The 12,717-nt window shown below is 38.9% G+C and overlaps 1 protein-coding gene across 5 annotated transcripts in view; it reads left to right on the top strand.

The window, feature by feature from the left end:
- The window catches only part of mtor (mechanistic target of rapamycin kinase), an 89,244-nt gene that overhangs the window by 39,124 nt on the left and 37,403 nt on the right, over positions 1-12,717 (top strand). For all 5 annotated transcript variants that reach the window (XM_047340433.1, XM_047340436.1, XM_047340435.1 and 2 more), the window contains exon 29: positions 10,961-11,036. In XM_047340433.1, the coding sequence (XP_047196389.1) occupies positions 10,961-11,036 (76 nt within the window). The remainder of the gene's footprint in view (positions 1-10,960; positions 11,037-12,717) is intronic.

Below are 12,717 nucleotides of genomic sequence, written 5' to 3'. Positions count from 1 at the left end.
CAAGACATTTCACCCTCGGCAGCACATTGACTGTTGACCACTCACCATTCTGCCTTTAACATATTAATACCAATCATTAGTCCATAACAAGGTCATAGCTTTCTTTGGAGTTTATTTTCTTTGAATATACACTCCCGTGTATTACTGAGTTGGTCAGTACAATTTTTCCTTTATATGACATTATGTAATTTCTGGAAGTACAAAGCCTGGCAAATACCCTCATCTACCATTGTATTACGTAATCCTGCATCACCAGCGATGCTTTGTTTTTTCCTCACTTTTCCTCACGTGTTCTGGCAAACTAATAAGGAAACGTTCTGCTAAGCATCACCGTTGTGGGAGCTGCGGTTCAAATAAATAAGTATGTCTTTCCTCTATTTCCAAAATATTACTCAATAATGAAATGGTCTGTTATTGCTTCGAAGTGTCGAAGTGTTGAAGCTCAATATTTTGGATGTGTGTAGCTCTTCAGTTTTTACTACTGGTCACTGCTTTGCAATTTCCCCTTTGCTCTTTGCGTGTTTTTTTTTATGTTGTTGAATCTTCACATGTGCTTTTAGTTTTGTGTGGGGTTTGACTTGTAAGGCACATGGGAGTCATAAGCCATTGTTTCTTCTATGAAAACCATCATTGAAAGATATAAGGCTACTTTCATGTTTGATTAGCTGCAAAGTTTTAATTGCCTGACAAATTCTTAGTCTGATTTGAACCGAAACAACATCTTTTCTTTCAGTTTCCCCCATTTGTCAAAAAACCCAACACCAGCAGCTTACAATAATGTTATGGTCAGCCCCAGCATTCAATGTCTCAGTTACATGTTTGTACTGATCCTTTTAGCATAAAAAAATGTTTTCATTACAACTTTAAGTCTTTAGAGTATTTAAATCTCATTCGGTTGGCATAAGAATCTTTGCTATGATATGTTAAATATATTGGCGCTATATCAGAAAGAAATTTAGATTTTGAACTCTACTTCCAACTCGGTGGAAGCAGAAGGTTTACGGGTCTTGTACTTAATAGAATTTAAGTGTTTGCTCTATTTTTATCCTTCCCATCTTAGCTCCTATAAAAGTAACATTTCTCCAGTTGCCTGATGTTTCTAACTGTTCAATAGTGCGATGTTTTATGGTGCGTGGTGCCTGTTGACCTTCCTGTAAATCTTAACCTGAAGTCATTGATGTACGTCAGTCTCTTTTGGAAAATTCTGGATAATTTGCCTTCCTGGATCCTCTCATTGCCCTAACTGCTCTCTGAGTCACATCTCACTCTGCAGCGATGGATCCCAGCGGCATCACTTTCCTTTGGCCCTGGACTCTGTCATTCATTGCTAGTACAGGAAAGTCCAGCTGGATGCTGTTTTATACGTTTAGCAGCATGCTGTTTTTTCCCCTTCAAAACAGCTCCTTTAAACACCCACCCCCTCTAACCGTGTCTAACCAGGCTCTGTGTGAAGAATGCATGGCTCCCTTTAAAATTAAGAGGTATTCACTAAACTTTAACCAAAGCTGCTTCTTTATATGACTTCCTCGGTAAGCCCACACATTTCATTGGACAGGTCTTTTTTTCCTTTGCCCTTAAAGACAACTTGGACACCGTGCTGTGCTAATTGCAGGAGTCTACTTATCTTCGTTGAGTGCGAGCTGACTAAACAAAGTGTTTTCAGTCAAAATATGCTCTCTGATGGATATTATGTCCCTAAATATGCTGGAAAAAGGTTTTGTAATCAGAAGGTAACCGTGGGGGCCAAGCTGTCAGATGAGTACTCATGGGTTCAGTTACAGGAAAAGCAGGAGGTGAAAGCAAGAGCCAGTGGATTCCACAGCTTCTATCTGAAAACGTTGCAATTACATAATCTGTATTGACAGTAACCTCTTCCACCTGTCTGCTCTGTCCGCACCATTCTCCACTTTGAATTTGAGACATTTTGGAACCAGTTTGTCTTATTTGAAGGTTTTATACTTTAATATAGTTAACATAAGTTAGTATAGTTTATATGATTAACAATACAAATCTAGGCTAAAGGTAAACATTTCCCTTTCTATATCATAGATAATGCTATCATAGAATCAATGTGGTTTTGATTCGTTTTTAAAGTCTGACATTATAAGGCTAATTAATGATTTTCTTAATAGGCAAAGGATATATAAAAAATAGTGTAAATTAATCTACAGTCTGATATTTTATTTTCTTATAGACTGACTTAATCATCATTACTGTTTCAAAAAATGAATGGGAATAGAAACGACATGCTTGACGATGCCTCTAAGCTTTTATCAAATCATCATAAGATGGATATAACCTAAATTCGACACCTAAGGCAAGCAGCTGAGCTACAGGTCAATGATCCTCAGCTAAACCTGGTCACGTATGGGGCAAAATAGTCAGTATGCACCGGGTCATCCTATTGCTCTGAAAGTGGACGACCTCATGCCCTGGCAGACCATCAAGCGGTCTCATGGCTTAAGCTGGTGATGGCTACCAGGTGGAGTCTGGATGCCAGCCATGCTTCGGCTGTCTATTCTCACCACCCCACAAACCAGTAGCCGGGGCAAAGGGTACTGGAGAGGAAAAGAGTGGATTAGCCACCATCCCTTCAGAATACTTCCCTGTGCCTTGTGTAAGCACAGTTGACCATGTGGCTCTGCTTCAGAGAAACATTTCGTGACACTGGAATAAAAACAGGACACAAAGCAAAAACACTTGTGCCAACATTCAGCGATTCCATTGTTTTTTCTTGCCTAACCATTAAGCCCTTTTATCTCTGTGATCTTAGTCATTTAAGCATGTCTTACCATTAATTTAAGTCAGGGGAAACTATTATTGTCTTTATTACAAAGCTGTATAAATTTACACTGATTACATATCTTTCTCCGTGCGTTTAGAATGATTTCCTGAATTATTCCAAACAAATAAATGCCATTCTATCCTCTTTGATCATGAAGCTAGTTTGTTGCTGCCTAATTATTCTGCTTTAATCCTTTTGTTTAAACAAGCCATGTGTACTCCACCGCTTGTTTCATTGTTTTGGGGGAAGAAACAACTATAGCCTTGAGCCGACGTAATCTGAATAGAGGGAAATAAATGTATCAAATATCGTTGGAAATATTTATTGGATAATTTCACTGAAGATGTCATTTCAATATGTTGTCTGCAGAAACTCAGATCCCTCCAAAAACATTGTATAAGGATCTCTTTGTCCGCTTAGCAACGGCAGCATTCCAATGAGGTGACTCTCAGGCTTTTTCTTTTGGGGGGTGGCCACTGGAGACGCTTTGTTCTGTTGGCCTCTTGACCTGAAGGTGAGGAACCCATGAGACATATTCTGCACTGGTGTCCCAATATGGCGATAGTGTGGTGTAAACATGGGTGGAATGGTTTCTCCGGCTGATGTCTCAATGGCCCCCTAACACGCCAACTTACAACAACTTGCTTGAGGAAAAAGTAAAATATAAATAGCCTGTTCTCTCTATATATTCTATTATTGGGACATTTTGTTTGTAGTTTATTCCTGCATTCCAATACCTCCTTCGAAAGCACAAAGGTTCTTATAAGATTTACTTCTGTTCTTAATGATTTTAAAAGCAATATATTTTGAAGTCAGTGGATGCTAAGTGTTTCCTTATGCTCAGAGAGAGTGGGTTAGTCAGATGGTGTCTGATAGGTTAAACCTCTCTTTAGCTACACTCATCCCAGGAGAATCTGGAAGGAAGCGGAGGACTGAAGTAACGACTTCCGATGCCTCCCTGCTTATCTCATGCAGTGATGCACTACTCTCTTAAGATGCACAGAGACAGGATCTGTTGCTCATTATCTCCATATGCTTATGCCAGAGTAAAAGATTTATGTTGTATTCATGTATTACAATTTAGGATTTGGGTCCTCATTTTAGACAGTGTTGACTGACAATGGGCAGATATAGCATTTTTTAACAATAATATTTCAATGTCAACGTTTTTCAAAGGACTCTATCCAGGATGTCCATAAAAAGTCAAATTCTTTTTTACACATTAAAGATATTTTTTTTTTTAGGCACATGACCATCAAATGTCACAGTGAAAATTCTGTATTCTGCCAGCCTGAAGAAGAAGAATTATTAGGTTTAGAATGCTCTGCTTCGTTATTCTGTCTCTGGTTAAGTTTGTGTGGTCAACTAATGCCTCTTCGCCAGCTAAATAGCTTGTTTATGAACATAGGGAAATGCAAGTTGAAAGGCGTGCATATGAAACAAAATGCACTGTGTCGAGAGTCTTTGAAACTCTGGGCAGTGTGTGTTTATTATTCTGCTGTGGTTTATGCAATATATCAAATGTCCGTATCAAACGGCGATATTGTTTTGTCAACTCAATTTCCTCAAATCAAGAGCGATTGCTGTGAATTCATTTGCTACATTCACCAATACTGTAGGAATTCATTGAGTTTCTTCATAAATATCTGGTGAGGAATGAGTGCAGTCAGTACATACTGTAATTCTGATATGCTTGAAGAATATAAACCCAATGAACAGCACAGATTCTATGTGAAACTACATTGGGACAGTACTTAAACCTTTATGACTTTGTTTATTATGCCTTTGTCTTCTTTTACTTCATATGTATAAAAACTTGCTTTCATTCACCCTTTAAATCTAATGACAACAGTAAGTACTTCAGTATTATATACTTTTAAAGTTCAGTCATGCTGGTAAAAGTATTTAGCTGTAAAAAATAGCTTACTAACCCATTAATGTTAGTAATTCTGTAATTGTCTGTAACTGATGTCTGAATGGGACTGTTGGTCCATCTAGTCTTTGGACCAAAGGAAAACAAAGCTACTCCATGACACATTGGTTTAGGAAAAGGTCAAATGGGTTCAAGATCCATCTGAATTATTATTTTATTCTTAGGAAGATGATCAATCCCTATATGGTTGATGTATTTAAATTAGAGTTGATAGCTCTTTGAGAAAATTGCAGTTGTTGCTTTAGTTTAACCACTTACTAAGTTGTGTGAATTTTAATTGTGTGGTTGTATGTGTTTTTGAAGAATGTACTTTTCACAATTGTGCCACCTGTTTGCCAGAAGAAGTTAGTTTTTTAGTTGTTTTGTTTCTGCATCCAGGACCTGGATCTTTTCGTAAACATGAGCTCATCCTCAAGGGAAATGTTTATTTTCACTTAATTTCTTAAAATGCACTACTCGTATGCTCATGCCTTAGGAGGATTGTTTCCGAGGCAGTGGTTGGTTGATGCAGTGTTTTGAGTGTTGTCAGCTCTGACTCTCATCTGTAGCTTGCTAAGACGAGGCCTACGCAATGGAAAAAAACATCCCCAAGGTGCTAGATAGTTGGCTTCATTTTGTCTAAGAATATTTTTGATTGCATTTTGGCAGCCCCACCAATGAATAGCTCTTTAGGCACAAAGGCCAGACAAGTGTCAAACAACCAGAGTCACTTTTCCAGTGTGCATGTAGTGGTGCAAATGTCAGGCTCAGTGGTGTGAAAGATCGAGCAGTGTAATGGACCTTACAAATTTTTCTGTGTAAGCGAGCCCAGTGACATGAAAAGATTCCGCTAACTTGAAGATGCTCCAACAGTCTTCAACCAAACCAAACCAAATCAACAACTGATAATCTGTTAATTTGTGTGGGAAGCTTCTTTTCTTTTAAAGTCACAAAACTTACTTCTCATCCAGTCCTGTACTAGCTGATATGCTTTCTTCAAGAACCTGACCTGTCATTAAATTGGACAGTTTTCAATTAATTGTTGGTGCATTCATTGACAATGCAGTACCACCAAGGGCACTTTCACACCTCCCTTTTTTTGGTCTGGGCCTGTAGACTTTTCAGTTTAGTCCGAACCAGAATAACAGATGAAAAAGGTGCATCGGACTATGATCCTGATCAATGGACTGAAATTTAGTCCAACCAAAAGAGGCCGTATCCGTTCGGACCAAACTGAACCATGGATAAGTTTGTTTGTTTGCACCTTCTGACGAAGGTAAGGAAGCCCTAGCCTTTACTGCTCTCTCCAGATATAGAGTTCCCCAGGGTCGCAAGATTGCTGGCAGTCTTTACCTCTGTCAGTATAATGTTTAAACGATGAAGACATTTATTTGGCACGTACTAACTTTTGCTGAGTACTGGGTGTGAAGTTGGTGATGCTGTACACTGTAATTATATTACAATGGCTATGAAATTAACTAAATTTGAATTGACTATTATCTCCCGAATCGACAACATGTCGACGTCAGACACAAGCCCTTCCATATATCAATCCATGTCAGGTATAGGCCGACACAGCTCATGGAGGTGATAACGACAGGATGTATTTACCATACAAAAGTCCTAAGTGCCCTCCCTAAATTGCAATGTGAATCCAAAACTAACCAGATCAGATGTTTACAATGTAACAAAGACATGGCCCTTGGTTCAGAGTTCACGTGTGAAAACACTTTCAGGTTAGTGATTTTAGATTTTTGAACCCCACTGTATATGTCAGTATACTTTAACAAATTTAAAGGTCTAAAGAAAAAAAAAGTGAATCAATTCATTAGACGTTGAGACATTCCGTCCTTGAGTTTAGACAGCCATTTCCATTTAGAATTATTATATTCAACATTTGAGAATGGAGTCAGCACTTGGCAAGCAGACGGCCCAAAAAATCAGCATGGATCAAGTGGATATCTTCCTAATTAGATTAGATTAGGTCCAGTAGTGAGGATTTCTTTTTTTTCTCTTTGAGTTTCACATGCAGCGTACCAGCTCTGTGGGGGAAATATGTACAATTTCCTCAGGGATCATGCTCTCTCTCCTCTCAATGAAAAACCCAAGCCACTTTAGTTTTGGGGATTGAGTGTTATTCGATCAGAGCAGAAGGGATTTTCTTTCTACCCTAGGTTTTTAACTTTTCATCTGTGGTCAAGTGTTTAGCATCTGAAAAGAAATTATATAATTCCTCTCCCTCTCAGTGCTTTCTGACCCAAGGTAATCATGCTTTACTGTATTAGATTAATCAGAAAAGGCTGGTTCAGAGTTTTCGATGTGATAAATCATTTGTATTACACTCTTGAGACATAGTGGAAAGTGATGCGTTTCCCCCTGTGCCTGAAGCAAGGCCCCAGCTGAAACATTCACTTCTGATGAAATTATGCCAGAAACACATGTTGTCACTGTCAACATTTTAAAAGTTAAAAGCCACATATAAGCGATTGAGGTTTTTCTCTTCTCATTTGAACAGCAACGGTGCACTGCTCTGCTTTTGCAATAGGAGGAGCAATTAAAAAGTCCCAGTCATTAAGAACGCTGAAAGATGAAACTGTTCATTCTGGCCTCATGCATTTTAAGAGTGACATCAAGGATCTCCCCTTCTAAACTTCTGTGGGAAAGAACCACATGTTGTATTCATTCATGGTTTTAAATGAAACCTTAAAATAAATCTGAGTCAGGACATACCACTCATTGTCAAAATTTCATGGCAAAATATAATAAACCATCACAGTTTTACAGTTGATTAAAGTTAAGCCCAGGCGCTCTTCTCTGACCTCTCCATGAGTCACGCGAACAAATCCTAGAAAAGATCCACTCAGGAAGTGATACTTGTAGAGCTGCACGAGAGAGGCTCGGCCGTGGTCTCAAGAAGTTTTCTGATTGCTAATAGTTTGATGAAGTTTTTGGTTGAGAAGAACATTATGTGAGGCTCTTCATCTGGATGTGTTTAGACCGCATGTGCTCGGAGCTTGCAGCCAGATGGCTTCAGCCGAGGGACAATGAATTCTCCAGGGTCCAGAAGAGAGAAAGCCCTTATTCTGATTTGTCTCCTCAGATGAAACCACATCTGGGCAGCCTTGGTGCACCTCGTCAGCTTGTTTGTGGTGAGACATGGAACAGTATCATTTGAAAGTCCGATTTAGAAGACCAAGTACACAAAACATACCAGTGCAATACTGTCAATGTTATTTAGAATAGTTGATGCTAGTTGTGTTTATTAAATTCTGTGGTGTAATTATTGAATTGGTTGCTGAAACAGTGCATGGCACTCTGTCAAGCCCCTTGAGAGTCAGAGACAAATGCTCATTTACAAAAATGAGCTCAATTCCTCATGTTAAGCAATCACACTGCTTGTAGCTGGATTAACTTCAGGTCTTTAAGTTGCACGCTATGCGTCAGCTGTTTACAACAGCATCTTTTGAGAAATGACTTTAATTGCTGGAATGTGTGAAAGGACAATATAGTCCTGCATGACTGCTGTTTGTTTTGGTTTGTGTTGGATCGTTGATGGATGGATGGATGGATGTACACATGTACACTTCAGCACAGCACAGGACTATTGGGGTGGTGGCATAAAACATAACGGACTTACAGTGAATATAGGACAGTCTTTGTTTGAAAAGGCCAACGGAACTTGTATTGATATTACCTCTAATTTAGTAACATATTCTTTATGGCATGCACCAACAGCAATCGTTTTTTATAATTCTTTTAATGCTATGGGGCTTCACTATTGTGACATTCAGTTTCTTTAGCTACCTGGCAAAGCTATCAGACATCTTTAGTCATCCGTATTACATATTAGTAACAATTTAAAAAGGGTCCTGGTTAGGGGTTGTTTTTGTGTATTTTTAGTTTAAAATTCTCATCAGTTGTATACATATTTCTGCTTAAACCACAAAAAACAGACTGGTTATTGAATTATGGCAGAGTTGGTATCAGGAAAGAAAAGGGTGGAATGATTTTCTGCATCCTGAGTTGCAGAAAATCATTCCTGAAGTCCCCACACTGCAGAAATGTGGAACAGCACAAACACATCTTGCTTCGTAGTACTCAGTGGATTTTGAATCTAGATTGACCCACAGTTAGCAACTCAAAGCATTGAGTCAAAAAGTCTGGCAGAGCTTTTTAAAACTTACTTGTCTTCTATTCCCAACTATGTAGACAGCTCCTGTTTTATTTATGTGTTATTTTACCTACCATCATGAAGGTCTGCACCAGTGGTTCCCTGAGCTTTGCCACGACCACTTGCTGTGCCATTTCATCACGGTTCCTGGCCTTTACCCTGTGTCAGACCGAGTTCCTGACATATATTGTTTGCTCAAGTATTCTTCATCAGCTCATGTCTGCTGTCCTCAGGAAATCCACCGCATAAGGGAACTCTTCAAACGCTACGTTTAACAGATGGAATAGCCATGGCTGCTCACGGATTTTGCAGTTGAGGAAATATAATAGACTTGTGGCTTTCATTAGTGCTTCCAGATGTGGTGGCGGTGCGGGTGAGTGGAAGGTGCACAAAACGGGATTTGTGATGTCATGACAGATAACACGTCATTTGTCAAACGAGTGCGACAGATGTCATTAGGTGCATTTACTTTTCCCAATAAACACATTTGCTGAAAGAGGAAACATTTATGTTACTCCTTATAGAGGCAGGTTTCTTAGTTGGCTGGCAATGGTAAGAGTACCTCAGAATGATGGGTAAATGAGTTTTCATGGAGAAACACGATGGCACAGGGACACACTTCTCAACTTATAGCAGAGAACCCCGTGATTCAGTGTCAGTGTTTCCACTGGCTTGCTTCTGCATCATTATAGTCTGTGTTTGTGGTTGAGAAGCTGGTGAGAAATCACAACCTTTTTTCTATGCTACTGATTTCTATTGGTTCATTGGTGCCTTCACAAAGACGGGTAGGATCTAGAAAGAACAACCTAGACCTCTTGAGCTGTTTCCAGACATGAACTCTGGAAAACATCCAGACAATTGGGTCAGGACTTTACCTTTCACATATTAATAACGCAGCAGATTCTGAGAATTCAGCGAATCTTTGGAGTGTTCAGGTTTGGGTTGGCGTCTGAGGGGAGCTTGCAGGAGGCGGGACATAATGTATATGCCTCCTCTTTTTCATCCTGAGGTATCTGTTTTATTTTTGTTACAAACGTTATCAATATGCCCACTTGCTCAAGGTTAATTCAATGTTCTCACATGGGCTCCCTCAGACATTCTCTAGAGCTTTAACTTCGGGGCTGGCAGGAAAGGAGAATATCCGGAGCAAGTGACTCGGCCAACTGCGTTCTCTCAGCCCCTCCAGATAATTTCAGGAGAATATCTGGAGTTCAGTGTATGTCTGAAGGCAGCTTTAGTGAAGCACACAAAGGGGATGGGAATGGCATTACAAAGTGGAGAGGAAAGAAAGGGGAAGAAAATTAGTATTTTAAATTAATTATGGCTTTGGCTACGATAGCTTCCAAGTATTCAGATTCCCTCACGTTTTGCACACTGAAATGTGTTTATAGATTTAATTCTAATGGAAACAAATTGCATATCAGTCTATACTTAGTAACCTCTACTGACAAAGTAAAAATGTCTTTTTCAAAATTCATTAAGAATCAAAAGCTCAAAGACAGTTGGCTGCTGCACTCCAAACTGTGGTCTTCTGCATCCCGTTGCTTTAATTATCCTCGGGAAGTGTATGGAATTTGGCTGGAGTTGACCTGTGGCAAAATTGAATTGAGTGTAGGGCAGAGTCACATTGTTTTAATCAGTTTTATAATCAAATTTGAAATTATATCTACTAAATGAAAATAAAGTGTAATAAGGGGTGCAAATACATTTTCTGAGGAGACGGTATCTCAACACATTCAAAGTTCCTTCCCAGAAAAAGGTCAGACATGAGACATACTATCAACACAGACTCAGTTGAATCTCCTGTGTATAATCATTTACACGGAGGATGTGCAACATTACCATAGTATTTTGTTACTACAGTGATTTGAAAATAATGGATTTTCAGCAAGTACACAAGTCAAGCATTCTAGTCATATACTTAATATATGGAGAGATTGTTTCTCTTTGCCATTTGCCAGTCTTAACGACAATAGTACCTGCATCCACATGCTGTCCACATGTTGATCTCCTCAAATGTTCTTTCCTAGTTTTTCTGTTTTTTTCCCTAATTTTCCTAATAATTTGTTTTTGTTTTTGTCCTGTCTTGCAGCATCAACAACAAACTGCAGCAGCCTGAAGCCGCATCTGGGGTGCTGGAGTACGCCATGAAACATTTTGGGGAGCTGGTGAGCACTTGTTTTTTTTCCTTGGGTCTCTTTTTTCCCTCCAATCAAAACAGGGTACCTTATCTTATGTTGTATTCAGACTTGACACTGGGACCAAAAAACTGTTTTCTGTCAGCGTCCCCTTAAATGTTTTTCAAACTGGCTAAACCCGTGCTACAGCTCAGTCCAATATCTTTTGGCAACATGTTTCATTGCCCAGTTAAATACATTCAATCAGGTAACTGTAACATTTCTACAAGACACAGTAGAAAATAATTGCAGCATTTCTAACTTTATAGAGTTATAAAGTCCAGCCTAGACAGAGTATAAACCATATTGGCGTAGCTTTACGTTTGTCCCTAAACTCGTTGATTTTCATACAGGACTCACTTGTTTGTATTCTGTTCTGTTATTAGTACCCATAGCATGGCTGCACACAAACCTAAACTTTTGTTTTATGTGTGGCCGCTTGTCTACATTCACTTCTTCCCAGGGTATCCTTTCCTCCATACACACAATATAACATGGAGAAAAGGGTCATTTGAGACTCATACCCCAGAACACCCTGTTCTGAATGTGCTGCACGTGGAAAACACATCTGCTATGTTGTTTAGTAGTCAAGGACAAGGAGCAGAATCATGGACTTTTTCATCCCATTGACATGATATCTGGATTTTCTTACACCTTTTTATTTCTCGCTGCTGTGTGTTTTTTCAGAAAATAAAACTTTGGACTACTTTGTGAAAAGGCTTCACTGCTACATACCAAAAAGTAATAACAGTAATAATTTTTTAATGGCAAGCGGTTTGTTCATTCCCTAAAGAGCTTGATTTACTGTTGTCATCTATGTGGCTGTAGATGGGCCAAATAGAAAGCCACAGAACATCACTCCTGAATGTCAGTATTGCAATAGTTTAACGCAATTCTTAAATTATGCTGTATTAATAATATAATTTATATTGACAGAGTTCAGTCTTTAATATTCTTTTTTTATTTCACCTCTGGAATCTTTCAGTCATGTAGAGGACTCCTCGTCCTTTATGAAAACTCTTCAGTATTTCATGTTCTCTGTATATGAACTTGTTCCAGGTATAAAATAATGTGTCATTTAACTATAGACATGCACTGGACACATTCACACAAATTTTCCACATTTGTTGTATAAGAGGAACGCAAATTTGTTCCGCTTTCGTCTCACTCCCTTTTATTAAAACTGCATCAATGAGGATTTTGTTTGTGTCATGTATGGATTTACCTGACAAGCTTTTAGTATTGATCGCTGATAGGTTCTGGTTAAATAGATGGGTGTGGTCTGGGTGTATCTTGAGACCAAAATTAGTAATTACCAATAATTAACTATTAACAAATGTTGTGTGTTTAGCCTGAACCTTATCTAGCTTGTCCCAGCATTCCAAAGAATTATATTGTCATCGATAATGATCAAAAACTTATTTAGTACTTACTTAGAATTCATTTGACACGTGTAATTTATTCAGTAAAAATTAAAAGGGCATTTGAGCAGCTGGAACACATTCCTTTGCCTTGGAGACATCCACTCTACCCTGGTTTGCACATCGGCTCTATAGAGCTATTTTCTATCATACAAATGGAAAGACTGCGTCTGCTCAAACCTGGCACTGTGTATTGTTCCCCTGCTTCCATAGGGACTCGGACCTGCCTGGCTCTATGAATGAGTGTTGTC

The sequence above is a fragment of the Hippoglossus stenolepis genome, chromosome 6 (assembly GCF_022539355.2).
Source record: "Hippoglossus stenolepis isolate QCI-W04-F060 chromosome 6, HSTE1.2, whole genome shotgun sequence".
NCBI classification, from domain to species: domain Eukaryota; kingdom Metazoa; phylum Chordata; class Actinopteri; order Pleuronectiformes; family Pleuronectidae; genus Hippoglossus; species Hippoglossus stenolepis.
Note: the sequence above shows the minus strand (reverse complement) of the source record. Positions and strands in the feature narration are given on the sequence as shown.